The 27976-nt window shown below is 51.7% G+C and overlaps 5 protein-coding genes across 13 annotated transcripts in view; 3 read left to right on the top strand and 2 right to left on the bottom strand.

Moving 5' to 3' along the window:
• Window positions 1–12009, bottom strand: part of GAPVD1 (GTPase activating protein and VPS9 domains 1) — a 28502-nt gene extending 16493 nt beyond the window's left edge. For 2 of the 6 annotated variants that reach the window (XR_014619003.1, XM_084298849.1), the window contains exons 1-9: window positions 11952–12009; window positions 9109–9197; window positions 8174–8385; window positions 6926–7769; window positions 5588–5674; window positions 4447–4581; window positions 4136–4325; window positions 1554–1714; window positions 515–644 (exon numbers count right to left, since the gene is read on the bottom strand). Coding sequence is in view for 5 of the 6 variants with exons in the window: in XM_084298849.1 (XP_084154975.1) it covers window positions 515–644; window positions 1554–1714; window positions 4136–4325; window positions 4447–4581; window positions 5588–5674; window positions 6926–7769; window positions 8174–8358 (1732 nt within the window). In the remaining variant the exon portion in view is untranslated. Of the gene's footprint in view, window positions 1–514; window positions 645–1553; window positions 1715–3143; window positions 3225–4135; window positions 4326–4446; window positions 4582–5587; window positions 5675–6925; window positions 7770–8173; window positions 8386–9108; window positions 9198–9251; window positions 9665–11767; window positions 11877–11951 lie in introns of those variants that run through there. The other 4 variants (XM_084298853.1, XM_084298851.1, XM_084298850.1 and 1 more) reach the window with 4 other exon arrangements.
• Window positions 12010–13741: 1732 nt separating this feature from the next.
• On the top strand, window positions 13742–17959 carry HSPA5 (heat shock protein family A (Hsp70) member 5). The gene is made up of 9 exons (XM_084298856.1): window positions 13742–13813; window positions 13994–14133; window positions 14303–14534; window positions 14798–14935; window positions 15182–15294; window positions 15381–15771; window positions 16091–16328; window positions 16521–16688; window positions 17075–17959. Exons 2-9 carry the CDS (start codon window positions 14018–14020, stop codon window positions 17635–17637), a joined length of 1959 nt encoding a protein of 652 aa, XP_084154982.1. The 5' UTR covers window positions 13742–13813; window positions 13994–14017; the 3' UTR covers window positions 17638–17959.
• A 595-nt stretch (window positions 17960–18554) lies between these two features.
• Window positions 18555–21288, bottom strand: RABEPK (Rab9 effector protein with kelch motifs). Of its 4 annotated transcripts, XM_084298870.1 has the most exons (8): window positions 21159–21288; window positions 20929–21074; window positions 20679–20831; window positions 20379–20540; window positions 19887–20036; window positions 19398–19547; window positions 18859–19140; window positions 18555–18730 (listed from the first exon to the last, which is right to left on the bottom strand). In XM_084298870.1, exons 1-7 carry the CDS (start codon window positions 21212–21214, stop codon window positions 18866–18868), a joined length of 1092 nt encoding a protein of 363 aa, XP_084154996.1. In that variant the 5' UTR covers window positions 21215–21288; the 3' UTR covers window positions 18555–18730; window positions 18859–18865. The 4 variants fall into 4 exon arrangements, with proteins under 4 accessions (XP_084154996.1, XP_084154997.1, XP_084154998.1 ...); XM_084298871.1 differs by lacking the exon at window positions 18555–18730 and having other exon boundaries at window positions 18747–19140; window positions 19398–19544; XM_084298869.1 differs by lacking the exon at window positions 18555–18730 and having other exon boundaries at window positions 18751–19140.
• Window positions 21289–21333: 45 nt separating this feature from the next.
• Window positions 21334–24648, top strand: PPP6C (protein phosphatase 6 catalytic subunit). Its single transcript, XM_084298873.1, has 7 exons — window positions 21334–21451; window positions 21568–21663; window positions 21747–21812; window positions 22022–22163; window positions 23130–23209; window positions 23345–23554; window positions 24358–24648. Exons 1-7 carry the CDS (start codon window positions 21377–21379, stop codon window positions 24604–24606), a joined length of 918 nt encoding a protein of 305 aa, XP_084154999.1. The 5' UTR covers window positions 21334–21376; the 3' UTR covers window positions 24607–24648.
• A 257-nt stretch (window positions 24649–24905) lies between these two features.
• ARPC5L (actin related protein 2/3 complex subunit 5 like) lies at window positions 24906–27666 on the top strand. Its single transcript, XM_084298874.1, has 4 exons — window positions 24906–25069; window positions 25145–25217; window positions 25567–25743; window positions 27096–27666. Exons 1-4 carry the CDS (start codon window positions 24930–24932, stop codon window positions 27156–27158), a joined length of 453 nt encoding a protein of 150 aa, XP_084155000.1. The 5' UTR covers window positions 24906–24929; the 3' UTR covers window positions 27159–27666.
• Window positions 27667–27976: the final 310 nt, after the last annotated feature.

The following is a 27976-nucleotide window of genomic DNA, read 5'->3' as shown; positions in this document are numbered from 1 at the left end:
CTACATTACAGAAGTTATAAAAAAAATAAAGCACACTAAATAATTTGTACAGACCTCTTCGATACCACTGATAAACTTCTGCTTTGTTGTGTCTGAGGTTAATATAAAGGAGTTGTCCTGAGTCCAGAAACCATTCTGAGATATGTAATAGTTTATTAGAACATGATGGAAAAAAAAAAGTCTGAGAACTCTAAGTTTAGAGGAAAGTTAGATTATTTTTAATAATTAGTTATGCACTTAATTTAAAAAACAAACAAAAACCAACAACAAGAACATCCTTTTCTTCTTCTAAATACACTTACTGTTTTTGGTCATAATTCTCAGACTAAGTTATGCCTTTCCAGGTCAAAGTCCTGTTCCAGACTTTTTTCTTTGAATGGCTAACAGAAAAGACAAGCTCCTAGCTTGATCTTTAAAACAGTAGAGATGACATGCTATATTTAACAGAAGTTCCTTTTACAGAAAAGGGGAAAAAAAGTGACAAAACTTCTTCAAGAATTAAGTAACCCTTCACCTTCAGATATTCCTTCCAGATTATCACTGCAGAGGGAAAAGCGCAAGGTTTTATCAGGTTTACCATGGAGTTTGTTTTCATCAACAGGGACATCTCCTTGTCCGCCATCTGCAAGCTGCATGTTTAAGACCTAGAGAGTTGGGGGGAAACAAACAAGACTTCCTTAACATAATCTATTTTTCAGGTAATTACACAGTGAACAAAATATTGCACGTGCTTTTTGCACTTTTTTTCTAGATGTCAATGGTACAATCAAGCTCCTAACATTCCATTTGAAAAAACACGTTTATCTCCAAAGTTAGAGCCTGGAGGGAACGTAAGGTAACCAAGACATGAACATAAGGCAAACCCTGGTAGTAACAGGCCCACCAGCTCCTCCTTACTCCATCAGTCTGATGTAACATGGAAACTGATGGTTACACAAGGCTGCAGAAGGAGATAATCCCAACTAGCAAGCAAAGCAGTGAAGATGAAAGCGGAATGCTGTTCTATGCCTGCTGAAAGAACAGGCTAGAAAACCAGCCTTAACCTAAGTGACATATTTTGAAGGCATTCATGGCAACATGACCACAGCTCCACCCTCACAAGAAGCTGGGCTTGTGTGATTCAACTCTGAGCTGCCAAAAACATCAGGATCAGCGTTCCTGTGCTGTTATTCACATACGTCACTTGATGCAGAGGACAAAGCACACAGGGAGGTAATAGAATTAATTTATTCAGGCTCGGAAGAAACAGCCCCAGTTTGTTAAGCATGTTAGATGACAAAGCCTCTTCATAAAACTGCCAGCTCCATTTTTCCTGCGTTAACATACTGTTTTTCACAACTTGCAGATATGCTAAGGGAGGAGAAAAAACTTCTAACATGTGGAAATTTGAAAGCTAAAATACCCAAGTTCAGTAACACAAACAAACAAGTGAAGCTTTTAATCAGTGTTTTGAACATATCTGAATTTAAGCATCACAACTTCATTGTTCTGCTATTAAAGAACACAGAAGCTGTATTTTACAAAATATCTAAGCTGTAATAGATTTTGCATACCTCATTTTCTGACATCATTCCTGGAGTAATCTGTGGACCTGTTCCCAAAGAAATCACCAGCACTTCTTCCGGCTGAACTTCTGGGATAGTCTCCTGCGAGGATCCTTCGTGATCCCCATGCTGATCCATTAGAATATTTGATCTACTTCTGCTACGAGTTGCTAAGAAAGTGTTTTGAAATATCAACATTAGAAAGCTGTTCCTTGTTTAGGGAGAAAAAGACAATGCAATGGAAATACAGAACTGCAAAGTTTTGAATTAATAACATGCATACTAATAAATTTATAAAATGCCAAGTCTTAATAGAATTTGAGAGATGGAACCAGTGTTTAACATTGCGTACTGAACTGTGAAAAACTGAGAGAAACATCCTGTTTGTTTGTCACATCCTGTTTGCCTGCACAAATTTTTACACCAAAGATTAGCACAAATTTCAGTAACTTTAAAGGATCCAGAGTTTTGGCACGTGAAATCAAAAATGCAACCAAGTAGTAATAGCGAATTTGACGTGGTGGTAGCTGCAGAGGAGCTCCCCAGCTATATACACTTAAAAGTGGGAATATGATGTCTGCATTCATTTTGTAAAAAAGTCTACTCCGTCCATACAATTCAAAGGAATCGAGGAAGATACTTATGTTTTAAATATTTTAAGAACCACATGCTATTTCTTCTCTCTTTAACTAGTAGTCATACATGCCCACACAACCTAGAAAAAACATCTGTCCTTAGAAGAGACTGCCACTGATCTAGTAGATAGGAAAAGTTTAAGCACCCAAAAAGAAACAGAAAGATCTCTTGAAAAATAGATTCTGCATTTGTAGAATTGTGTGTTCCAATCACAGGAAGACCCTTAATAAATTAGTTGAGAACATTTTGTTAGGCATTGGAATGGGCTTCCCAGGGAAGTGGTGGAGTCACCATCCCTGGAGGTCTTTAAAAGCCATTTAGATGTAGAGCTTAGTGATATGGTTTAGTGGAGGACTGGTTAGTGTTAGGTCAGAGGTTGGACTAGGTGATCTAGGAGGTCTCTTCCAACCTAGACGATTCTGTGATTAGGAAGGCTTTTACCTACAAAAAAGGTCTAGGTTCCTGTGGCTTAAAAATGATGATTAATTAATTTGCATTTTAAGAGGAAAAACTTCTAAGTAGAGACAATTTATTCTAGCAGGTGTCTCAAATGCAGATCCACAAAATCAACATCAGGTATTTTGTTCGGATTATTTGGTGACTCTTTATTAGTCCTTTCAAGTAGCCTTATTTTCACGTTTGACACTGTGGAAGGAAAAACACCCACAGGGAATTAACATTGCTAAGTATGGCAGCATGACACCAGTTAATTTTTATTTGGTCCAAGGAAAACAAGGCAAGTGTGCAGAACTAACAGCCAAATTTTGATTTTAAAATCATCCACAAATACACATACGGTATTCTTAAAAACCACACGTACATAAAGAATGAGTTTCATAGAGAAATCAATTAAGAAATCTGAAAAAGAACTTATTTCCAAAGTAAACCAAAAGCATGCTTAAGTATGACAGTTGTGTTATAAATAAGTTTCACAGAAAAGAACAGAAAGAGGGCATTACCCACCAAAAGGGGTTACTAGAGTTATATGAGCTGAAAGATTGGTGGCAGAAGTATCCCAGGCAGTAATGGCTGCCAATTGCTGTCCTGGATTTCGAAAGCATTAAAGTAAAACAAAAGAAATCAAAACTTTGAGTAACAAAACTATTTTATATCATAAAATAAATCCTGTTGTGCCACTACTCTGTAGGCCTAAGACCAGAACCATTCAGCAGCAGAGTTAAAACAACATGGGATAGGTTTGTTTTGGGGTTTGTTTTTCTGTGCCACTTATCTGTCTGTATATATTTTGATCCTGCTAAAAACTAACACCAAAGGTCTCAAATGAACAGAAATATCCCATTTGGTCATATCCACATAAATACACACTGACGAAGACTACCACACTTCTTACTTTAAGAAAAAATATTATTAAAATAGAAAAGTTCAAGATTCAGAAAACCTATTCAAAAACAGGAAGAAAAAAAAACAAAAACAAAAACACAAAATTGCATTACAGTATCTTAACTACTGAAACTAGATTGGGTAAATAATGGAGAATGAAGAGATACTCTGTTCTCAACACATACTCAAAGTTCTACTCTTTTTCTTCCTCCTCTACATTTCCTCCCTTCTATGATACAATCATTTTAAACTTAGTCTGCCCCACTAATTAAATATCATAGCTTCCCTCTTACCACTTTCCTAAGCAATCTTCCCTCCTAGATCTGCTTTCCATCTTCAAACTTTCCCCTTACTATCCTTGCACTAGCCTAACAACTACTCCAGCATTCTTCTCCAGTTCAGTCCAGAGTGGGGAAGCTCACGACACTCACATCAGAAAGTAATAAAGATGCCTGGCTATCTACGCAAAAGAAAATTCTCTATCATCTACAGACTAAAAAGTAGGACCAGAAAGTGTAGCCAACGAATAATCCTAACAAGATGATTAAAAAAAAGGTAAAGGAAATATATCACGGTATCAGAAATCATGCAGGAAGTCTGTTTGCTGTCCTTACCTATTGGTAAGCGATTTTTTTTGTTAGCTGGAGTGGTTGCAGGAGAGAGCTGTGGGGTATTGTACGGAGTCATTTCAAGGCTGCTGCTTTTCCCTGGTTTGTTCTGGGGCAAGTTTGCTAACAAGTTTTCCAGAGCCATCCGATCTTCCTTAAGTTGATCACTTGACATCACATTCCGCATAAAACCAACCTACAAGTTTAGAAGTAGCGTGGGCAAGAATTTCAGTGTGAATTATCAGCCCTGTTTATCCAGTCTGTAAACACAGGGGTGCAAGTTTATATTAATTCTATTTAGGAACTTAAGATATTACCAGACTCGTCAGCTGGCTGTATGTCATGTAAACCACTGTTCTACTCAGCCCCTCCAGGAGATTAACTGAAGACATTGGAGGAGTTTCAACTGCACGCCCATCAATAACTACATCCAGGAAAGCAGCAACACAGCTCTGCAAGGGAAGAAGTTTTGAAATGAAAGACCATTTACCAGTGGTTGAAAAGAACCTAAGTTATGACAAGAGCTAAATAGTTTACATAATAACATTAAGTTTTGCTTCCTACTTTTAACATCTTGGGATAAAATACCATGCATTATTAAACCCACTGAAAGGCAGGTAAGGAAAGTTTTAGTACTTCCTGCAATCCTTCTCTGCATTCAAAAGTACTACTTAAGTGTTCTTAGTTTTTGAAGTGTTTCATTGCAGAGCAGCAGTTTCAGATCATAAATACGAATTAAACTGTTTATGGCAAAGAAGCTGCCCTTTCCTAAAGGATCTGCTGAGCACAGATTAAAAGTGAAACAAGGAAGCATCACACAGTATCACTTTCTAATCTGACTGAACATTACCTGTACAATATATGTGTAACTTCACATGATGACTGAAGAGCATTTTTAATTAACCAAAATCTGGAAGTTACACAAGCAAATTAAGTGTATGGTTTTGTTTGTTTGTTTTTAATATATGACAGTACATCAAAAATCATTAGTTTTGTTGTTCTGATGAAGCTAATTGCTATGGAGGAGTCATACTAACATAAAAAGGCGAACAAAAAAGCAAAACAAAAACGGAACAGAAGTTCCTTGTGCTAACAAATTCCTTTTTAAACACTAGATTTCATACAAAAGTTGTCTGCAGATCTAAGTGTTTTCTTTCGCATCAGTAAAAAACTGACAGTAATTCAGCATTTCAGTTTAAAAGGTAACTTGCTTTAATTTCTTTTCTGTATTTTCTTTTAAGAAGTATGATTTCAAAGTAGAAGTGAGAATCCCTGAGCCTTAATTCTAGTACTCAAGATTTTGTTCCCAGCTCTGTGCAGCATTTAATCTGCTTTTCAGAACATGGAAATCCTAAGTTAACTGCTTAGCAAGTGCTTTGCAATGTCAGAAAAAAGAGGCTGCAGAAGGATGAAGTATAGACAGGAGAGTCTTGTTTTTTTTGAAGTCTGGACTCTTACTTTGTCAAATTTAGCAAGGTTGTTCTTCATACGTGGATCCCCCTCTTCGGAACCAGTCATTGCCAATTGCTGCAGAAGTCTCCCAACCTGAAATGAGAAAAACTATGAGGAATAAGTATTGCAAAACATCATCACAATGGACTCTGTTACAAAAATTAGTTAAGGCAACTCCTCCGTTCTACGTTCATTTTAATGTAACACTAGAAATACTTTTGGTTGATTGGATAGTTTTGTGTTTGCTTTTAGGGTAGAAAAAATGCAAGCATATAAAAAAAAAAAAAAAAAGCAGTTGTTGCATTTAATAAGAAAATCTGCATGCACGGTATGCCATGAGTATCCATACTTCCTTCGCAGGAACAAAGCATGTTTGTTTTTACAACATGACCTAGATTCAACTCTCAATTCCGATTATCTCAAAGCTAGAGATTTTAAAAGGCTGTAAGTACTTTACTAAGTGTAAGTGGGGAGAAAAACAAAACAGGGAAAAGTCTAACTCTAGATCAGAGAATATGCTCCTTATTAATCACCAACTACAACCTACTCTCAGTTTTAAAGAGCCAATTGCAATCTGCTGCAACAGGCAAGCAGCGGCACTGGACGGGACTAACAACGTATCTGAAAACCAATGCAAGGCCCTGGCGGTAACAGTGTCGTGAGTAAACTTCACTGGAATGATTTTCTGTGGGGATAACTGTCCACTTCATAGACATTTAAAAATAGGTTTTGCTACTTGTGTGGGTCATATCCTCAGCCAAATGAGTCTCACTTAATGCCCGCAGCCCACACCTCTATACACTAGCATTAAATTGTCCAAGTATTCACACAGACAAAAATTTGCCGTGAGGGCTGGGGAATACTCTAATAAAAGAGTAGACAGCTACACAGTTACATAGTGGTCACTACTGCTTGACAAGAGGTTTTTTGTCAGAAAAATACATAATTATTTTGTTAAATACCTGGCATAATACTTAACGTTAGAAAGAAGAGCACCGTGTTCGTTTACAGATATTCCAGAATTCATCTTACAGTCACATTTACACTTTATAAAAGCTATTATGAAGAATGGAAGCTAAGTACATTTGCAACTCTTGTAAGAGAGAAAGGAATACATCCTATAACATTTTAAAAGCAAATATTTTAAGCAAACAAGCAGATAAACTTTAGAACATGCCTTCTCAGCAATGACAAATATTGTATTAGCATTTATCTTGTTGATTGGAGGTAGAGCACTCTACCTTTAACACAGTACCACCCTGTTGCAGTAGAGAAAAAAAAAGGCCAAGGACATTTCTTTCAGATTTTTTTTTTTTTTTAATATTAGCTTAAAAGGAGTCATACCTGCATCAGATTAAATCTTGCCACCTCGTTTATGGGAGCATCAGAAATTATCCCGTACTGCTCTGGGTTAACAATCGCAGGACAGATGAAGCATGCTAGCAGGAGATCCGTGCACATTGCTCTGACCTCTCCGACCTCCAGCCTGTCTACACATGAGAGCGTTTTGTACATTTGTGACACGATCCATCGCAAGCTGTGTGGAAAACAGTACGTGTTTTGTTTGAGATAGCCTATGAATTTGTTCACCAAGGTCACCAGTTTGGCCTCGTTGGAGTCGACCATCTCTTGAACTCTTTGCTTGAACTTTTCTGTGCCTTTCTCTCCAAACAACTTTTCCTGTTGTACCGGAGAGAATCTCTCAATTAATTTGTTTGGATCAGTTTCCAGGTGGTCTTCATCTTCAACCAGAAGCTGCATGATTGGCTCGTGTAAAGTTGCAGTAAGAAAAAGTTTTGCAGAAAAAAGTCCTTCAGAAAAAAGTTTGAATAAGATGCTGAACGCACAAGTACCTCGTCTCAACAGCCGCCTGGGGTTGTCACTTTCCTTAAGTTCAAATTCGATCAAGTAGCGAAGGACCTGGAGGAGGTAGCTCTCGTCCTCCTGCATGATGCAGTTGCCATAAATGGAGGTGAAGACTGTGTGGATGACGCCCTGCGTGTTGTCCTGGTTGAGCTTCTCTCCGGCAACCAGACAGGATGCAATAAGCCTAGGGTTCTCTCTCAGTCTGTTTAGGAATTCTCCATAAGCAGTCTCCTGAAATCCCAACTGCTTGTATCCATCCACAAACTGTGTGTCCTCCAGGATTTTTGCATGCTGACAGCATTCAGCAGGAGAAGCCTCAGCACTTTAAAGAAAACACAGAGACAGTGTAACTCGTAAGCAAACAAGTTTACCAGAAGGCATCACCGGGTCAATCTGCTAACAAGGGTACCACCAAGGCAAAAAGTCTTCCCGTACAGTTAACCCAAACTATTGCCATATTCAGGAACAAGGACAGTTTGCTCACATAAACTGTGGACAGAAGTAAAATACACACGTAAAATGGGGGTAACTTAAACAGACAACAAGCAAGCCTCAGGTGAGTCAGATACCCTAGTTTAGATTTGTTTTAAAACTTCACTATTTTTATAGTCAGCACAGCAATGGACTCAAGATAATAAGAGAAAAATCTGAGAGATTTGCTGCAATTCACAGAAGTTTAGAGTTTTTTCTCCCCACAAATTCTCCACCACCACCCCGCCAAGTCACCTTGTTATGATCAGTCTGTCCAAATTAATTCTTTGCTGCTTGGAAATCCATGCTGTGCGGTACAGCTTTTCAGCTGTCTTCAATACATCCGCATTGAGCCTTTGAATCAGCTGCTTTTCTGAGTTCACATACAGTCGTTCCTGCTTGAGGTGATGAGCCAGCGTGTGTATATCCAGCTTCACCATCTTTGACAGTGGACTACACAGCACTCACTGAAAGAAAAGGGGAAGAAAAAGGTGAATTCCAACACTTCCAGGAACTAGTTCTGTTGGCCCCAATGAAGCAATAAGAAGGCTATAAGCTTAGCAGTAAATATGTCTGTGCATTCAATCAAGAATAAATATATAGTTAACGCTCAGAAAGCAAGTAAGACTCCCACACAGTCTGGAGTCCTAACACACACACACATATAACCTGGCTCTGTTCAGCGAGCAAAAAGAGCAACTTTAGGAAAGAGCAGACTACCACAGAACAACGCTGTTATCATTTGTAACACTGCCTGCAAAAACAAACAAAAAAACAACCAAACAGCGTGGGTCTTGCAGAAATACCACCTAACATACAAAGGATTTGGGCATCTCTGCGTGATGCAGTACCACAGCCAGTAAATAAGCAGAGACGTGTAAGCACTGAGTAACCGTGGCAAGTTTCACGCTGCTGTGCAGGTTTTTTTTTTGTTTGTTTGTTTGTTTTTTTTACTTCTCCAAACCACCATGGCAAACCTCAGGACCTGTGTACAAGAAAAAGGGAGCAGCAGCATCCGTGGCTTTACAGTCCTCCAGAAAACGTAAACATGTTGACAGCTAACAACTGCTGCTGAAACACACCTCTGCAGATGAGGAACGTCTCACTCGTTCTTATTACCAGTTTTTAAAAATTAATTATTTTGAAATCACACGAACATAGAAAGTAACAGTGCAAACAACTGTCTTCACCTTCAGTGTCTGGCAGAGGGCTGAGAACAGCAGAGCTGTGACGCTGGTAGCTCGACACATACGGCGCTTCAGCAGGCTTCAGGCTGGCTCTAAAGAAAACATGCAGCACGGTCAAAGAAGAAAATAAAATCCCCCAAACCTACTTAAGCAAGATGCAGATGCTGTTCCTCTGTTGGGATACTGGTATGAACACAGCCTAACCTGAAAGGGGAAACTCTTCTTCCATGAGTACACCTATACAGTGCACTGCTCCCTAAAAAAAAAAAAACAAACAAAAAAAAACTCTTCCCATTATGATTAGTATAAAAGGACAACAGCTGTATTCTCTACCCTTCCCACGCTGCACAACATTCACTCCGTGCCAGCGCTCAGGACAAGAGCTTTAAAAAGCAATTAGCCACACTTACGTACTCGGTAACGCACTGCAGAAGGCAAGGTTAGACAGACAGAGCAGCAGCAGCTTCAGCTGGTACTAATTCCGGAAAGTTGTTTATCAGATTACCTTATCAGTTTCTCACAAATAAAGAAGCTGTCCATAATTACCCAGTTACCTCGTTTAAAACTATCGTTCATCAAACCTGAAATGAGAGAAGCCTGCACGTAGTCGTATAAAAGAGAGCTTAGGAAATTTAGGTATCTGGCAATCTGATGTCTGAAGAAACAACAGGTACTAAATAACTCCTGCTATCTGCCAGCTATTTTTCAATCCCGGTAATCTCATTTCGATAGGAAAACACTTCATATTTCGTAAGGCTGCTCGGAAAGCTACTGAAAGCTGTGGCACGGTATGAAAAACTTATCACAGCAATTCAAGCAATTCCACTTTGTGACGCTCCACCGAAACCACAAAGGTTGTGTGAGCTGACAGCTTCTAAGATGTTTTGTCCTGCCATCAGCGTGACCTAAGTTTATTAGGACCCAAGACAACCTCTGCCTTTGATAAATATGGGACTAAACATGGGATTGCTTCTCATGTTTAGAAGTCCTGGGAAAAATCTCATAAATCTTCAGGTACTGAACCTACAGAGTATGTGGTTTTGTACCGTGGCACACAGAAACAAGTGACACCTCCATTAAATATTTCTGCGATTCAGTTGACAGAAAAGAGATTAAGCCAAGCCACAGTTACTGCCAGTACACCAAATTCTCCCTCCTCCAACGCCTCCTGCTCAAGGTTATTTGCTCCTCCTAAGTCTAGCTACGCAAGACTCAACTTCCAAAGCAAGTTTGGGCAGATCTAATGTAGGCAGGGCAGGGCAAGGCAAAGCTGAAATCACTCCATTTTACTGAAAAAGAATTCCAAAGCAGGGCTGAACAACTTCCATACTAGCTTGCCCCGATGAAAATCTCTTTTTCTTTGGTAATATTTATAGTAACAACTAACAAGCCTTCTGTATACAAGCTAACAACTCACCTCCCAACTTTGAGCAAAAACAAGCAAACATTTTTCAGCAGGAGAGTTCACCATGACCTCAGATCTACCCGCTGAACTCTCACGTTGCAATACTCACCATCTCAAAACAGGTCCAACACGCACAATGCATTTCAACCTGCTACAGTGGCTGTCAATACTAACCTGAAACTCTTTCTTCAAGTTTGTGTCTTTGAAAGTGGCTGCTCTGCAGCCAACGCGCAGCACAGTGCCTACGCAGTAAGATCTACGTGCAACGAGCTCCTCGTTTCCCATGCCCCTAACAGGGCTTATCAGGAGTGCTCAGGCTCGGCTGGCTCCTGAGCTGTCAATTGCGGTATGATTGCATTGCGCAAAAATCCACAGGAGCACGCAGCCAGGCTAAAATGTGCTCCGGCTGCCTGTGCTGTTGGAAAGAGGGGTTCCCCTTACATAATGAGTCATACTAATTAACTTTCAGTCAGAAGAACTTGAAGTCACTGACAAAAACAACCCGTTCCCAGCCTCCTGTCTTGAGACCAGTTCCCATCTTCACCTCAAAACGTCCCAGCGCTGCAATCCACCGTAAAGGGGGCCTGTCAGCACAGCCTGCACGCTCCAGGACCTGACACATCACACACCGAAACCTTCACCTACAGCACCTCAAGCGCTCTGGAACCCCCCCAGAAGGAGCAGCCCCTAGGAGCGTTTCCTAAAATCACCGTCCTGTCTGCTGCCCGTTTTTTGGAAGCGCAGCATTTGGGATTTCACGGACTGTCCGTGCCATGCCCCCCTCCATCATCTTCAAACCGCAGCTCCCACCCGTGAGTCAGCTGCATCGCCCTCCGCAGCAGCCTGCTGCCTGTCCTAAGCCGAGCATCACGTCTCGGGCTGAGAGCTGCTCCCGGCGGCACCGCCAGCTCTTCCCTCGCAGCACGGTATCATGACTTTGCAAGAACAAGCACAGACACTCGCTCGGTCGAGCTCTCCAGCGCTAAGACCCTATTAGAAAGGATTAAAAACCCCAAACAAACAAAGCAGGAAGTCCCGGCGCTCTAAGAGCCGCGAGTTGCGAAGCTCCGGAACGCGAAAGGCGCCGCGCTGCCGGGGCCGCCCCCCGCCCCCCGCCCGCTGCCCCCGCCGCGCCGAGCAGGGAGGGGAGGGCCGCGGGGCAGCCCCGAGCCGCAACCGGGGCCGGGCCCCAGCCGCCCCCCTCGGGGCCAGCCCGGCCGCGCTGCCCCTGCCCCTGCCCCTGCCCCCGCCCGGCACCTCCTTCCCGGCGCGCTGCCTTCCTCCCGCTCGGCTCCCGGCAACGGGCAGAGCTCGGCCAGGCCCGGGCTGCCGCCCGCCTGCCCTCCCGCCGCCCTTCCTCTTCCTCTCCCCTTCCGCTCCCTTCCTCCCCCTCCTCTTCCTCCTCCTCCTCCTCCTCCGCCGCCCCTCAGCGCGCCCCTACCCGGCCAGCGCCCCGGCTCCGCCGCCGCCCGGCTCCCGCTGCGGCCCCGCGCCCGGCGCGGCACTGCGCAGGCGGCGGGCGGCGACACCGCGCTGCTGGGACGCGGGGCCCTGGGACTTGTAGTCCCGACGCCCGGGGCCCCGCTCCCAACGGCCCCGGCCCGGGCCCTTCCCCCGAAGCGGAGCTGGAGCGTGCGGCAAGGGCCCGGGCGGGCACCCGGAGCCTGCCCCGTGCGGAGCAGCGCGGCCGGGCTAAGAAACAGGCGCAGGGCCCGTCCCCTGCCCGGCCTCAGGCAGCGCGGAGCCGTGCCCGGGGCCTCACGACGGGGCCCAAAGACCGCCGAGGGCACGGCCTGACGGGCAGCGAGCACAGCGCTGGGCCTGCCAGCCCCACGGGCACGGCTAAACCTCCACATGTGCGCCTCTAGGCTGGTGCTTGCAGGAGTGCTAGGGAAAACTAGAGAGCTGGACATCACTTGGTAAATGAGAATGTGTCCTGACAGAGAATTTAAGCTTATTCTTCAAGAAGAAAAACGAAAGGGAATCACAGGCACCCCAGCAGGGCCATTTGCAGTGTGACAGCAGCGGGCTCGCAGGGAGCTCACCCGGGCACAGCCCCTGGTCACAGCGCGCGGTGCCAGCTGTACCCACGGCTCCTCACGTCCCGGGGCTCCCAGGTGCCCTGTGGGTGAGGATGGGGCATCCAGGCCTCAGCACCAGGCCAGTGGTGGTTTAGGTAGGAAAGCAAATCCCTGAGTCACCGCAGCTGCTTCTCTGTGCCTAAATTGTCTGTGAAGCTCCTCCAAGGGCCAGCTCAGCACCAGAGCCACCCATTTACGCTCTGTATCTGTTATTCTCTGAGCTATTACGTGTGTGCCTCCTTACTGGCACAGGCACCGCCTTGCATTTTCCCCGCTGATAACAGAGAACGCCTCACGTCGTTGACTTCTAAAAAGCCAACTGATGCTTTACAACCAACCACGGCAAACCGAACTACAGCAAAAAAACGTTTATCGAGCCTGCACACACACCGTTTGGCCAACTGCTGCGCCTGGTCCCACGCAGCCGGCTGCCAGCATCGCCCCCAGCAGCACCGCAGCCACCGGGGGCGTTGGCGGCCTCGCTCCCCCAGGGAAACGGGCAGCGCCCAGCCCGAGGCCTGGGGGCACGAAGCCGCCCCCTCGGCTGCACGAGGCCCCCTGGGTACCAGCCGGGGCATTGGGCACGGCTGTGCTGGGGCTGCCCGCCGGCCACCTCAGTCACCGCACACGGGGCGAGCCCTGCCCGCAGCCGGCCCCGCGCTCCGTGCGTCGCCCCCCGCCGCTCCCTCACGGCGCGGCCCGAGGGGAGCCAGCACCCGCACGGCCCCGAGGCACCGCCCGAGCCCCCGGCCCAGCCCCACCGCTAGGCTCTGGGGAAGGGCTCCGGGGTCCCCCCCACCCCCCGCCGGTCCCGTCCCGCCCGGTGCCGGCCCTGAGGCGCGAGGCGCGGCGGGCGGGGCGGGGCCGCGCGGTCACCATGGAAACTTCCAGAACGTCCCCCCCGGCCCCGCCGCGACGGCGTCCCGCGGCCAATGGGCGCCCTCCGCTTGGCTCACGCTTCTCCGCTGATAGGCCCGCGGCGCCGGGGCACGAACCAATCGCGCGGCGGGAGGGGCGCGCGCCCGGTGTGTCAGAGCGGCCGCGCGGTCGTCGCCAATCGCGGAAGGCCAGCTTAGTGGCAGCCGACCAATGGGCGCGCTCCAGCGAGGGCTCCGCAGCCAATGGCGAGCCTCCACGCAGGAGTAACGGAGGGTATATAAGGGCGGCCGGCGCGGCCTGGGCGCTCAGCGGCAGTTGGCGGCGCGGCGCGGTCGGTGGCACGGTACGGACGGGACGGGGACGGGGATGGGGGGGGGGGGGGGGGGGGGCCGCGGCCTAAGTCGGGCCTGGTCTGGGCCTGGCCGGGGGGTGGGTGCCGGGGCGGGGGGGGCGCGCTGGGGGCCGGAGCGGCCGCGCCCCGCACGTGGCGCCTCCATTTTGTGACCTTTTGGGCTCCCGGCAGGGCGGCGAGGGGCGAGCGGCCGGCATGAGGCACCTCCTGTGGGCGCTGCTGCTGCTGGGCGCCGCGCGGGCGGACGACGAGGAGAAGAAGGAGGACGTGGGCACGGTGGTGGGCATCGACCTCGGCACCACGTACTCCTGGTGTGTGGGGGGCTGCGGCCGGGCGGGGGCTGGGGGCCTGGGAGAACGGTTGGGGGGGGGAGGGGGGGAGGAAAACGGCAGAGCACGGGGAGGGGAAGAGCGGAACTTGGGGGGGAGGGGAGGGAGGGGAAGGCCCCCGTGCCGCCTGACGGCTCCGCTTCTCCCGCAGCGTGGGCGTTTTCAAGAATGGCCGGGTGGAAATCATTGCCAACGACCAGGGGAACCGCATCACCCCGTCCTACGTGGCGTTCACACCCGAGGGGGAGCGCTTGATCGGGGATGCTGCCAAGAACCAGCTGACGTCCAACCCCGAGAACACTGTGTTTGATGCCAAGCGGCTCATAGGCCGCACCTGGAACGACCCCTCGGTGCAGCAGGACATCAAGTACTTGCCCTTCAAGGTGCGCCTGGTCACAGGGTGGTGCATGGAGGTGGGGATGTCAGATGAACAGGCTGCAGATGCTGCCTGCTTTCTCTCCTGCTTGAGAAAAGCAAGGCCTTTAAATCAGCGTTTTTATGAGCAACCCTGTGGCTTTTATAGCTTTCTGTTCAGATGAACACTCTTAAAGGATTTAGTGATTCATCAGAGAGAAAGAAGCAATCTGACAATTAGGAATAACTTCAAGAATTGCTGGAATATATGACACTGTCTCTTTCTTCTCAGGTTGTTGAAAAGAAAGCCAAGCCCCATATTCAAGTTGATGTTGGCGGTGGACAGACAAAAACATTTGCTCCTGAAGAAATTTCAGCTATGGTCCTGACAAAGATGAAGGAAACCGCAGAGGCTTACCTGGGGAAGAAGGTGAGCTGAGTGCTGCTAACAGGAACTTAAGGCAGCAGTTGCCTTACGAAACTGAAGATAACTGGGCAGAATCTCAGGGTTAAGCTTGCTGTCATAAACTTTGTTCGGTGCTTAGGTGGCTCAGCTGATTGTGGGGTTTTACATAAGGAACAATGGGCTACTTGTTCCAGGCACTGCTGCGCTCATTTCTGAGGTGTGTAGCTTGTCCTTTATTTTCCTGATAATCTCCTCTCGCTCTTTCTGCAGGTTACCCATGCAGTTGTTACTGTGCCAGCCTACTTCAATGACGCTCAGCGCCAGGCCACAAAAGATGCCGGTACCATTGCTGGGCTGAACGTGATGCGGATCATCAACGAGCCGTGAGTAGCCTGAACAGCTCTGCCCGCTGGGTGTCTGGGGGTGGGGCCTGGTGATCAGTCTGCTGAACTTGTTACTCCCTAAACAGAACAGCTGCTGCTATTGCCTATGGATTGGACAAGAGAGAGGGTGAGAAGAACATCCTCGTGTTCGACTTGGGTGGTGGGACTTTTGATGTCTCCCTCCTCACCATTGACAATGGAGTCTTCGAAGTTGTGGCTACTAATGGAGACACTCACCTGGGTGGAGAAGACTTTGACCAACGTGTTATGGAACACTTCATCAAACTCTACAAAAAGAAGACCGGGAAAGATGTCAGGAAGGATAATAGAGCTGTGCAGAAACTCAGACGGGAAGTGGAGAAAGCAAAGCGAGCCTTGTCATCTCAGCATCAAGCCAGAATTGAAATAGAATCATTTTTTGAGGGAGAAGATTTCTCTGAGACACTTACTCGTGCCAAGTTTGAAGAACTGAACATGGTAAGCTTAGAAAATGAGTTAAATTGCCTCAGCCCGTCCCAAAATTGCTGCTGGTGAATGCACAGGACTTCACATTGTGCCTTTGTTACACTTCAGCAGAATGCAAATAACTTAGTTCAAGTAGCAAGTTATTTATATTCTAAAAAGCAGAAAGCCATTGCTTCCTGGGGCATCTGGGGCTGCACACGTTACTGACAAATAAGTTCTCATCGAGGCTGAACACAGCCTTGGTGAGCTGACTCCATAGTTCTTAGTACCCTAAGCCTGGGACTAGGCATGTGGGAATAGAGTCTCACTGTCCGAACTCTTGTCTTTCCAGGACCTGTTCCGTTCTACAATGAAGCCTGTTCAGAAAGTTCTGGAAGACTCTGACCTGAAGAAGTCTGATATTGATGAGATCGTTCTTGTCGGTGGCTCTACTCGCATCCCCAAAATACAACAACTTGTGAAAGAGTTCTTCAATGGCAAAGAGCCTTCTCGTGGCATTAATCCAGATGAGGCTGTAGCCTATGGTGCAGCTGTTCAGGCTGGTGTTCTCTCTGGGGACCAAGACACAGGTAATTACATCTTTAGGTAATTGCATCTTTACTGTCACTCTCAAGAGTGACTGAAGAGCGGGTACTGTTACTGCCAAATAGTGGTGGATGTGAATTTCCTGAGTTCTGTATCCGCCTCAGACTGCTGCAATGCACTCCCTCAAAGAGGAGCTGAAGTCACTCACATTCTGCCCCTTGATCTGTTCTTTGCAGGTGACTTGGTCCTGCTTGACGTGTGTCCTCTGACCCTTGGTATTGAGACAGTTGGAGGTGTGATGACTAAACTGATCCCAAGAAATACTGTGGTTCCCACAAAGAAGTCTCAGATTTTCTCTACAGCTTCTGACAACCAGCCAACTGTGACAATCAAGGTCTACGAAGGTAAGTGCTGCCCGTGTCCCCTGCAGCAGCTGGGATCTCACAGACTCCCACTGCTAGGCAGCCAGCTGCAGGTACTCCCAGATGCACACACCTATCCCTGGCTCTGGCAGTTACCAGACCGAGGCAGCTCTGAGCAGCATCAACGGCTGCTCTGCAGATCAGTTCTCAAAAGATCAGCTCTCAAACATGGTTACTCCACGGTTGCATTCTGAAGAGCTCCTCTTTAGAGTAAGAAGAGGTGATAGTGTAGGCATCAAGATGAATGTTGAGGTAGAATTTAAAACCTCAGCTTTGAAAAGCATGTAGCTTAATGCTAGTGGTTTTGCAAAAAATGCAAACCACAGGTAGCAAAGAAAACTGTCTAATTGTGTAATTGTGTCTTCTAGGTGAGCGTCCCCTCACCAAGGATAATCATCTTCTGGGAACTTTCGATCTGACGGGAATCCCTCCTGCTCCTCGTGGCGTCCCACAGATTGAAGTTACCTTTGAAATAGATGTAAATGGGATCCTCCGCGTCACAGCTGAAGACAAGGGCACTGGGAACAAAAACAAGATCACAATTACGAACGATCAGAATCGGCTAACACCAGAAGAGATTGAGAGGATGGTTAACGACGCTGAGAAGTTTGCAGAGGAAGACAAAAAGCTTAAGGAACGCATTGATGCCCGGAACGAGCTGGAGAGCTATGCCTACTCTCTGAAGAACCAGATTGGGGACAAAGAGAAGCTGGGTGGCAAGCTGTCATCTGAAGACAAAGAAACAATAGAGAAGGCAGTAGAGGAAAAGATCGAGTGGCTTGAAAGCCACCAAGATGCGGATATCGAAGACTTCAAATCAAAGAAGAAGGAGCTAGAGGAAGTCGTTCAGCCCATTGTTAGCAAGCTCTACGGAAGCGCAGGCCCCCCTCCCTCCGGTGAAGAAGAAACAGCAGAAAAGGATGAGTTGTAGATACTGGCATCCCTGAATGTTGTGTGTATATATTGGACTCAGGAACACTTGTTTAAAATATTGAACTCTTAATTTGGAATGTAACTTTGAATCTTCACTCGTGAGTGGAGCTGGAAATGCTAGCCCAAAGTGGCTGTTTACTGCTTTTCGTTAGCAGGTGTTTGTCTGGGGAGGGAAGGGTAGCGGGGGGGGCGTGTAAATGACAACAGGGGTGTAGAAGTACTGGCCATGGAAGCGTTCTATTTAACAACTCGGTCATGTGAATTTGGTGTAGAGCTTTTCTACCTGAAGTGACCACAATAAATTTGTTATTTACACTGGATTTTTGTAGCTTGGACTTGCTGTCACCTAGCAGCAGCTGCTCCTGATGAGGGGATGGAGGGGACATTAGGGGTGGGTAACCACTGACACAGTGCCTCAGGGTGACACTGCCCTGGGAGGGGGTAAGCTGTAGCAGCTCTGCTGGCTGCTGGGAGCTGAGCTTTGGCTGCAGGGCTTAATGCAAAGAAAGCTGCCAAGAGCTGTGACCATGCTGCTGGTTGCTGCCAAAAGCTGGGTTCAGGCCCCTTCTGCACAAGGAGCCTGCTCCACCTGTGGGGAGGTGCCCGGCAGCCAGCTCCAGGAGCCTGACCCCTGCCCTGGGTTGGGTGAGACTCACCCTCACCTGCTGCTCCTGGAGTGTGGCTGTGTGAGCATGGGGGAGACTCAGCTCAAAGCTCGCTCACAAGGCCTGAACCCCAGCTGCAGCAGGCTCTGAAAAGCAGCTTCTTGAAGCTCAGCCTCCCTCAGTGATGACAAAGCCTCTCACATTGCAGGAACAAAGCCCAGCTCCTCTGCCTCTGTGGTGTTTTCCTTGGGGTGGGAGACAGGTGGCCCTACACACTCATTTTCACAGTAGTGGCAGCTAAACCCCTTTAATTAAACCCCTTTAAGTACCCTTCAGAAAGCCGTAGGTAACAGCGCCCTGCAGGTCTCCGTGGCCAAGCAGGATGCTGAGAGCTGCCCAGCAGCACCGCGCAGCCTCCGCCTCTCCCCAGCCAGTGCCGTGTTCCAGCTGCTGAGGCTCTTCCGCAGCCTCGCCAAGGGACGGGAGCTGTGAGTGCAGAGCGAGCGGCTGTACCCGGCTGGGAGCACGGAGCCACCCCTGACAGCAACACCGCGTTTATTGCAGGGCAGGGCCTTGCTCAGCCACTGCTACAAAACCTTCCCAGGCCCGCCTACCCGCGCACTACGCGATCAGGGTCACCAGGCAGTCCCTGAACATCTCCCCTTGTGTGTCCATTCCCCCGAACACGAACAGCAGATGTGGGGCTGGGTCCTCCCCACAGCCCTGCTCCTCCTCCTGGCTCCCCAGCAGGAGGTCAGCCTTGCCCCCCACCGGCTCCTCTTCGGCTTCCTCTCCCAGAGCGCCAGGGGCCCGCCAGGGGATGATGCACATGGCGTGGTCCAGCCTCGCAGCGGGCAGCGGGGACTCAAAGCGCAGGAGCGTCCACCGCTGCTCCCCTGCAGAGCAAAGAGAGGCGTTCACAGCATAAACAGTGCTTCGGGCTCAGAGAAGCGTTGCTGGAGCGGTGACATCACCGTGGACCAGTCTGCACCATTACACAGCCCTAAAAACCAGCAGAGAGGCAGCCGCAGCGTTTGGCCTCGTGCTGGCACAACCCCAGGGCAATGACACCGACTGCGGAGAAGATGAAGCCCAGGAACCGAGGGCTGTTTGCAGACACTGCGTTTACCGCCCCGCCCTGAGCTCTCCCTACCCATGTGGTATTTGTGCGTGGTGTCCAGGGCCCCGGCCGGGCCCATGCCCCCAAAGATGTACACGTGGTCCCTGAGCACTGCTGAGGCGTGCGACGCCCGCCCCCCTGGGACGTCACCGCTGGCTGGTACCTTAACCCACGTCAGGTCTGCTGTGGGAGGAAAACAACACAAAAATAGTAATGCTCAGCAGGACTGAAATATTTCATGGCAACTGCCTAAAATCATAGGTTTCCTTTATTTTAAAAAGGGTTCCTGTAGGATTTTGCTTTTCTGAGCTCAGGAAATAATTGTTACGTGTTTAAAAGAGAAAGCAAAGCCAGCTGCAGACTACTTCGTACTACTCTGCAAAAAGCAGCAGAGCAAGATGTGGCAGCACACGACCTCACCTTCCCTGCCTACACTTCAGTGATCTTTTAGTGAAAAGATCTCCCTGAGAGCAAAGTGCACCACCACAGCTCCTGCTCCGAGGAACCTGCATCCATCCTTACCTGTATCAATGCAGAACAGATCATCGTAGAAAACATCGCCAGCTAAACCGCCGTGTATGAGGAGTTTGGTCCCGACTGCGACCATGACGTGCCCGTGCCGGGGGGATGGGGGATCACCGTGGGTTTTGGGCTGGGACCAGGTACAGGTGGCTGCAACGGAGCACGGCCATGTGAGGGAACGGCTCTGGGGCTCCCCAAACCAGCGGTGCCGCAGCCTCGCTGATGCCTCCCTTTGCTGCATGCGGGGCCAAAGGAGCGAAAAGAGCAATAACACTGGGTGAGAACACCCGTGGCACTGCCATCCCACTGCCATTTTGGTCCAAACTCCCAGTTCCTGTACAAAGATGAGTGCAGTAAACAACCATTGTCCACCCACTTAAGCTGGCGGCCAAGGCAGGGGCCCAGTATTTGTGTATCCTTGAGGAACTCAGAACGCAGACCTGCAGCCCAGAGGCTGCTCATTTCCACCCTCTGACAACAACCCAGAGGTACCTGTGTCGAACACGTGAAGCTGCTGGTCTTGGACTGGTTCTGCTCCCTTGTCTCCCCCTCCGAAGACGTACAGACGGTCCCCGACAGCTGCCAAGGATGCGTGGAACGTCCTGGGCAGTGGCGGGGTGCCAGCCACCGCAGGACTCTCCCAGGTTCCTGTTTCTGATTGAGACGTTTCATCAAGAAGGCAACACAGCAGGGGGGTGGGGATGGAGAACACCCCCGGGCCTGAGCCAGGGCTGCCCGCTGCCACCAGCCCACAGCTCCGGGCCCCCCGCCCTGCCGGTGCCGGTCACTCACCGGGGTCCAGCGCCTGCACGCAGCTCCTGTTCCCGGCCTGGTCAGCGCCGCCAAAGACCCAGAGGCGCGGGGGGCGGCGGGGGGGCAGGAAGGTGGCGTGCTCGTAGCGCGGCCGCAGCCCGCTCCAGCCGGCCTGGGCCCAGCGCAGGGACCCTGTGGGCACCGCCGGCGGCGTCAGAGCCGTGAGGGCCCCGTGGGGTCCCCGTGGGAGCCCCCTGAGAGCCCCTTGCCCCCTGCCCCCGGCGCTCACCCAGCTCCAGGACGTGCGCGTCCGCGAAGGCGCCGTCGGTGTCGGCGCCGCCCAGCAGCAGGACGCGGCCGGGCCGGGCGGGCAGCAGGAGGCAGCCGGGCCCCACGCGCCCGCTGGGCCCCGCGCCGCGAGGCCGCAGCCGGTACCTGCGGGGAGGCGGCGCTCAGCGGCGGGGGAGTACAAGGGGGGTACCGGGGGGATACCGGGGGGGTGCCGGGGTCGCCGCTCACCACTTGGCCGCCTGCGGGCGCTGCCCCGGCTCCAGCGGCTCCAGCGGCGCCCCCATGGTGTGGCCGGGCCGGGCCGGGCCCTGCCTCGCCGCCCTGCCGGGAGCCGCCGCCGGAAGCGCTCCCTTCCCCCTCCCCCTCCCCCTCCGCTTCCGCTTCCGCTCGGCGACGCCGCCCGGAAGCTTCGCGCTCCGCTTCCGGCCCCGAGCCGCCGAGCCAAGATGGCGCCGCTGGACCTGGACAAGTACGTGGAGATCGCGCGGCTCTGCAAGTACCTGCCCGAGAACGACCTCAAGGTGCGGGCACCGCGGGCGGGCGGGCACCGGGAGCGGGGCGGGCACCGGGGCGGGGCGGCGGCGGGCACCGGGGGCTGCTGGCGCCGCCCCTGACCGTGCCCCTCCGCGCCCCGCAGCGGCTGTGCGACTACGTGTGCGACCTGCTGCTGGAGGAGTCCAACGTGCAGCCCGTCTGCACGCCCGTCACGGTGTGCGGCGACATCCACGGGCAGGTAACGGCCCCGCCGCGCCGCACGGCGCCGGCCTCAGCGCCCGGTGCCGGCCGCCCGCGCTGAGCCCCGCGCCCTCCCCGCAGTTCTATGACCTGTGCGAGCTGTTCCGGACCGGCGGGCAGGTGCCGGACACCAACTACATCTTCATGGTACGTGCGGCCCCCCCCGCCCCGCCCCGCTCCCGGTGCTGCTGCCGGCGCGGCGGCCCCAGCGCCCACCCGGCGGCCGGAGCCCGTTCCCCCCGGGCGCGTCCCTCGGGCTCCGGGTGCCTCCGGGTTCCTCCGGGTTCCTGCCGGGAAGCCCTGCCCCGCCTCCCCGCCCCTGTCTGTGCGTTCACCGATGTGTTTTTGACTTGCAGGGTGACTTTGTAGATAGAGGTTATTATAGTCTCGAGACTTTCACTTACCTCCTTGCACTAAAAGCTAAGTGGCCTGATCGTATCACACTGTTACGGGGCAATCATGAGAGCAGGCAGATAACGCAGGTGTATGGATTCTACGGTAAGTGCTCACCCAACGCTGTCTGACTGGGGGTTGGCGTGCCGGGACCCAGTGCCTCACCTCTCCCTTGGGAACCTGCTTTGAACGCGGCACTGCGTGGGGCTTTTCCAGAACCGGGGGGAAATGGACTCAATAAACCTTTCACATTGTCAACGTGGTTGTTGTGCTCGTGAAGTAGAGGTGTTCTAGGCCAGACCTTGCCCGCCCCTCCCTCCAGTGTCTGTGTTTCTGTTTGTGCTTCTGTTTGGCAATGCGCTTCGGTGTCTGAATGAAAGGTTCTGCACCAAACCCTGCTGTTACCGTAACTCCCCCTGTGTATAACCAAAAGTGTCCGTGTGTGGAGTTTGCTGTGGAGGCCGTTTATTTATTGTCAGCAGTTCGCGTTTGGGAAAGCCCCGGACAAGAAGCGAGCAGCAGAACGACTGCTCGAAAATCTGGGGGAATTGAGTTGCTTGGAAAGTTATTTTGTTCCGTGGTGTGAGGCTTTGGTAAAATCTGAGAAATGCTGGGAAGTAGCGTAATGCCTGCAACAGGGAGCAGAGAGCACGGGCTGTGACGTGCGTCCGGCTGGGTGACTGCCACCAAGAGCACCAGTAAACGTTCTCCAGTCAGCTCAAAAGAGACATTTGTCTGCCAGCGTCAGTGTCACGTTGTACGGCTCTAACCAAAGCTGCCCTCGAGCCGAGGGGTCTGTGGGAAGCAGGGAAAGCGTCGGCTGCTTGTGCCCCCGGTGTCTGCGTGTGGTGCTCTGCAACCAGAGCACTGCAGGCACTGGGGGCTGCTCCCTGCTGCTGGATCCGCTGCTGCTGCTGCTCCTGACCGGGGTTTTGTTTGCTTGTTGGCTGCTTGGGTTTGTGTTCTGTGTTTTTGTTGTACGCCTGACTTTCCAAGTTCTGTTGTGTTGCCTCTGACCTTACTGCCTGAACTTCTGATCCGCTGAGAAGGAAAAACTTGTCTATTTAACAGATGAGTGCCAAACCAAATACGGCAATGCTAACGCGTGGAGGTACTGCACCAAAGTCTTTGACATGCTCACAATAGCAGCTGTAAGTGTAAACGCCCCAGGAACGCCCCGAGCAGGTCATCTACATGCGACCTCCAGCACTGGTGGCCGCTAGGGGTACCCCGGCAGCGTGCTGGGTTTGACTGAAATACTGAGTGTTTTGCGTGCCTTTCCCCAGTTAATAGACGAGCAGATCCTCTGCGTGCACGGCGGTCTGTCTCCAGACATCAAGACACTCGATCAGATCCGAACCATTGAACGCAATCAAGAAATTCCTCACAAAGGCGCCTTCTGTGACCTGGTGTGGTCGGACCCGGAGGACGTGGACACGTGGGCCATCAGCCCGCGGGGGGCAGGCTGGCTGTTCGGAGCCAAGGTGACGAACGAGGTGAGGGTGCTGCCGCGCGTAACTGCGGGTGTGAGACGCTGCTTGGGGGCTGCCTCGGCATTTACCCTGGCGGTGAGTGGACTGGGGAACTGGCCTCGTGGGGGAGCTGCAGGGAAGCTGTGGAGGAGGAGGTAGAGGAGGAGGAGGAGGAGGTTTGCTCGTGCCTTGTTGTTGTCCCTTTAAGCCCACTTGAAAAGAGCCAGCTGTTTGATCCTGAAGGCAGAGAGAGAACTGCCAAAGGACAGAACGCTGAGCTGGGAGAAGACAAAGATACCATTTCCTTAACAATTCCTCACATAACTTTTGTTACTTTGCAAAGCAGCGAGCAGACTTCTCGAGGCTCGGACATTTTGATGTTCCCAGGCTTCTGAGCCAGCGACGGTACAGAAGCCTTGTGCTGCCCCTTTTTTCTGGGGCCTTCCTACAGAGGAAGGGCTGACATCTCTGGCAGCGCAGCCTGAGGCATCCCGACTGCCTCTGAAATGGGTTGAAAACCCCAGCATGCACTGAGAGAGGTTTGCGCGTGGCACTGTTGGCGCTGCGCTGCCCCTGCTGTGCTTGGGGAGCCAGACCCCAGTTCTGCTGCCACCTCTTGGCGCAGGGGCACCCTTGCACTGGCGTGGGCAGCACTGCCTGCTGCCGGGCAGGCTGGGAGCATCTGCGCAGCCTGAGCTTGACGCAGGGCTGGGAAAGAGAGAAGCCTCGGGGTGGGTTTGTGCAGCAGGGCTGCAGCTGGGGGCTGCCCAGGGGCCGTGGGCGCCGGGCACAGCGTGCGGAGCTCTCAGGTTCCTTTTCCCCCGCAGTTTGTCCACATCAACAACCTGAAGCTGATCTGCAGAGCGCACCAGCTGGTTCACGAAGGCTACAAGTTCATGTTCGACGAGAAGCTGGTGACCGTGTGGTCCGCCCCCAACTACTGCTACCGCTGCGGGAACATCGCCTCCATCATGGTGTTCAAGGACGTAAACACGAGGGAGCCCAAGCTGTTCCGCGCCGTGCCCGACTCGGAGCGCGTCATCCCGCCGCGCACCACCACGCCGTACTTCCTCTGAGCCCCCCCCCCCCCCAATACATTTTTATTTCGCACTTTGCTGCCCCAACGCTGCCTCCTGCCTCTGTTCCCGTTCCGTCGCCGAAACCGGGGCGGGTCCCGGCCCCCCCGGGGAATTTCAGAGCCCGAGGCCCGGCCCCGGCCCTGCCCGGGGGCGCTCCGGGCTCACACCGGGGCCGGGGGGGAGGGAGGGTCCCGGCGGCCGGGTCCCGGTCCCGGTCCGGGTTCCGATTCCGGTTCCGGCTGCCGGTTGCAGGGGGCGGTTCCGGTTCCGTTTCCGGCGGGCGGGTTCCGGTTCCGGCGGCTCCCGGTTCCGGTTCCGGCATGGCGCGGAGCACGCTGTCGTCGCGCTTCCGCCGCCTGGACGTGGAGCGCTTCGACGGGAGCCGCTTCGAGGACGAGCCCGAGGAGGCGCCGCCGGCAGAGCCCGAGCCCGGCCCCGAGGCGGAGGCGCTGCTGCGGCGGTATCCTTGGCGGCGGGGGGCGGGGGGGGGGGCCGGCGCCGCGCCCGTTGCGCTCCTTGACTCGCAGCAACGCAGCGGGGACGCGCTGAGGGCCCTGCACGCCGCCCTGCGCAGCGCCACGCGCCTGGCAGCCAGCCCCGACACCAAGGTGAGGGAGGGGAGGGGAAGGGGAAGGGGAAGGGAAGGGCGGCCGTGCCCAGATGAGTGGCCGGGAGGGTCGGGGGGAACACAGCAGGAAAATCGGGCGTAACGCGCGGGGTTTGGCGCAGCTCAGCGGGCAGCTCGCTTTGGTGGCTCCTCTGAGAAAACAGCATCAAAAAGCCCGCTGTGAAAGGCCTCCCCTTCTGCCTTCTCCCTCCATGAAGTGAAGGACGTTCGCCTGCCCGGTACAACAAACAAACAAACCGTCCTCTCTCGCAGCCGCTGCTCCCCTGAGCGCGCCCAGCACGGTGTGGGGGCTGCACCCGGCTCTGATGTCGTTTTCCTTCCCTTCGCAGGAGCAGGCGCAGGGAACCATGCTGAAAGTGCTTATGGCTTTTAAAAGCAGTGAGATAGAACAAGCGGTGAACTCCTTAGACGGAAACGGCATTGACTTGTTAATGAAGTATATTTATAAAGGATTCGAAAAGCCAACAGAAAATAGCAGTGCAATATTACTCCAATGGCACGAAAAGGTAGGTGTCCCCGCCGGTGCCCTCTTGGCACAGCCGCGGTCAGCACGGCACCACCAGGGAGAGCCCCTGGGAGGAGAAGTGTGAGGGCAGGAGAGCCCTCCCCGAGGAGTGCAGTCCTTAGTCTTGCATTTTATCTTGGGTCTCTTTGAGCTTTTTAAGCATTTACCTGCATTTCAGAGCTCTCCTCAGCCAGGGAGAGGTGAGTCTTGTGGCAGGGCAGCGACTGCAGCAGGAGGTGTTGCACCTTCTAACACGTGCGGTGGTTTCGCCCACCAAGGAGCGAGAACTGGGAGCGGAGCTGTAACTGGCAGGGTTCTGCTGGTTTCTTGTAGTTGAGTGTGTGGCTGGGGGGGGCTCAGGTCTGACCCTGCCATCAGCCGGGTGCTTTCAGCACAGACCCAGCTCACTGGAATCTCGTGAGCCTGCCTTGTTTGTGCAGTGAGGGCTTCTGCCATCTCCAGAAGGATTCTGGTGGCAGCCGTAGTGGTGCTGCCTGCTGTTCCTGTGAGTTGCTCGTAGCGAGGTAGGGGAGGGCACAGGGAGGACAGGAGTGCTGACAGCTGACGGGTTTTGTGCTGGGCGAGGCACCTGCAGCAAGTGTTCTGCGGACACTACTGCAACTACTTCAGACGCCCCCAGCTGCACAGGTTTTAGCTGCAGCACTGGCTGCCAGCACCTGTCCGAGGGAAGACAACCCACAGAACGCTGCAGTTCAGGGAGCTGCCTGCGCCGTGGCACAGCCTGCTGCTGAGGCCCGTGGCATTTCCCAAAAGTACGCTGCCTTCCTGTGATACGTTCAGGCAGAAGTGGTGTAATGGTGACTCCAGCCATTGGCAGCTGTCACAAGCCTCACAGAACAGTGACAGGGGAGGAGGAGGAAGAGGAAGGTTCTTGAGAAGGAACAAGTTTCTGCTTGACTTGTTTTTTGTTGTTCTTTCTACTGGAGCCTGTTTTTGGGTAACCGTGGGTTGGTGCTCCCGGTGCATAACATTGCACAACACTGTCCTGACTGGAAAGAAGTCAGTGTTCAGAGCGTGTGGCCACCTGTAAGCATCTCTTCCTTCTTGTTTTGAAAGGAACAAGGTGAGGCAGAAGTAGGCTGGGCAGTGTTTAAAACTTTGCCTTTGTCCTGCCTCTTGGCAGTGCTTGCTCAGCCTGGAGGCAGCTGCATGAGTTAAGCGAGGGATGTGCACGGTGTGTTTGATGGAACACTGCACCGACAGAACGCTGCCCAGCCTGCAGAGAACAGCGCGGTTCGGGGTCTCAGTGGAACTTTCAACTGCCTGCAGTGCCTGCACGGGGGCTGGCTGTGTGACTGGGAGTAACGCCTCTCTCCTTTCCCATCCCCACAGGCACTAGCAGTAGGTGGACTAGGTGCCATAGTAAGAGTTCTTACTGCAAGAAAGACTGTTTAAAGACTGTTAACGAACCACGATGACGATCAGGTTTGGACCCAGAAGAAGGAATTAGCTGAAACAACACCAGTCCATCCTTATTAGAGATTGCAATCTACTGAACTACTCCGGGAACCTCCTCTTGGAATGCTTTTAACCTTAAAGGTGGGGAAAGAACAAAGGTATTCCTGTATATTCTGACCACCTAATACAGGAGCCAAGACATTCTCCTGCTCCCTTTAAAAGGCAGAGGGAAGGCAACCTCCTGCCTGCTGTTACTGTAAGTGAGCAGGTGTTCTCAGATGCTGCTTAATCTAAGTGTGGTGATAGCAGATCCTGGCTGTGCTGCTTAGTTAAGAGGGCCTTAGCGGATGCAAGATTCTGACAGCTTATGAATGGGAGAAGTGGTTACTAGAAAGATGGTTTTGTGTGTGTGCACACATACAGATGGATGTGGTCAAAGGACTAGTTGGGCTGTGGGGTTGGTTTCATTGTAAAGTGCCTGCTGCGTTAATAAAGTTCTTGGATCATACAAGTTTAGTAACGTATTTTTGGCTTAATCCTAAGTATGACACATCCAAAACCAGTACAGCAATTCTAAGCAAAGGGCCCGCCTCTACAAGAGTGCTCTGCTCTCCACTTCCTTACAAAGTTCGGCATTAAATTACTACAGGTGCAGCTATTCAAACCAGCGTCATCTCCAGCAGCAGTTCGGAGCAGCCCAGGTAGGAGCGTTGGTTGCAGTGTCCCTAGGGGCTCAGTTTGCAGTGCAGAGTCTGGGCCTTGCTTCTTTTGGCACAGCCCTGCCAGCTCCACCTGAAGCAGCTGCGAAGGGAGGC

Source organism: Netta rufina, assembly GCF_964035555.1.
Source record: "Netta rufina genome assembly, chromosome: 20".
Taxonomy (NCBI): domain Eukaryota; kingdom Metazoa; phylum Chordata; class Aves; order Anseriformes; family Anatidae; genus Netta; species Netta rufina.
This window is presented reverse-complemented; position numbering and strand designations above follow the sequence as displayed.

Bases quoted from the DNA above. Each gene is read 5' to 3' on its own strand.
- HSPA5 (XM_084298856.1), top strand. From the start codon at position 14,018: ATGAGGCACCTCCTGTGGGCGCTGCTGCTGCTGGGCGCCGCGCGGGCG. The intron at 15,295-15,380 runs GTGAGTAGCCTG...CTCCCTAAACAG, and splicing joins ATGCGGATCATCAACGAGCC to AACAGCTGCTGCTATTGCCT. The intron at 16,689-17,074 runs GTAAGTGCTGCC...TGTGTCTTCTAG, and splicing joins GACAATCAAGGTCTACGAAG to GTGAGCGTCCCCTCACCAAG.
- RABEPK (XM_084298870.1), bottom strand. From the start codon at position 21,214: ATGGGGGCGCCGCTGGAGCCGCTGGAGCCGGGGCAGCGCCCGCAGGCG. The intron at 21,075-21,158 runs GTGAGCGGCGAC...GCCTCCCCGCAG, and splicing joins CGCCCGCAGGCGGCCAAGTG to GTACCGGCTGCGGCCTCGCG. The intron at 19,548-19,886 runs GTAAGGATGGAT...TTCCTCCCACAG, and splicing joins TCTGTTCTGCATTGATACAG to CAGACCTGACGTGGGTTAAG.
- PPP6C (XM_084298873.1), top strand. From the start codon at position 21,377: ATGGCGCCGCTGGACCTGGACAAGTACGTGGAGATCGCGCGGCTCTGC. The intron at 21,664-21,746 runs GTAACGGCCCCG...CCCTCCCCGCAG, and splicing joins GCGGCGACATCCACGGGCAG to TTCTATGACCTGTGCGAGCT. The intron at 21,813-22,021 runs GTACGTGCGGCC...TTTGACTTGCAG, and splicing joins ACACCAACTACATCTTCATG to GGTGACTTTGTAGATAGAGG.
- ARPC5L (XM_084298874.1), top strand. From the start codon at position 24,930: ATGGCGCGGAGCACGCTGTCGTCGCGCTTCCGCCGCCTGGACGTGGAG. The intron at 25,070-25,144 runs GTATCCTTGGCG...GCAGCAACGCAG, and splicing joins GCGGAGGCGCTGCTGCGGCG to CGGGGACGCGCTGAGGGCCC. The intron at 25,218-25,566 runs GTGAGGGAGGGG...TTCCCTTCGCAG, and splicing joins CAGCCAGCCCCGACACCAAG to GAGCAGGCGCAGGGAACCAT.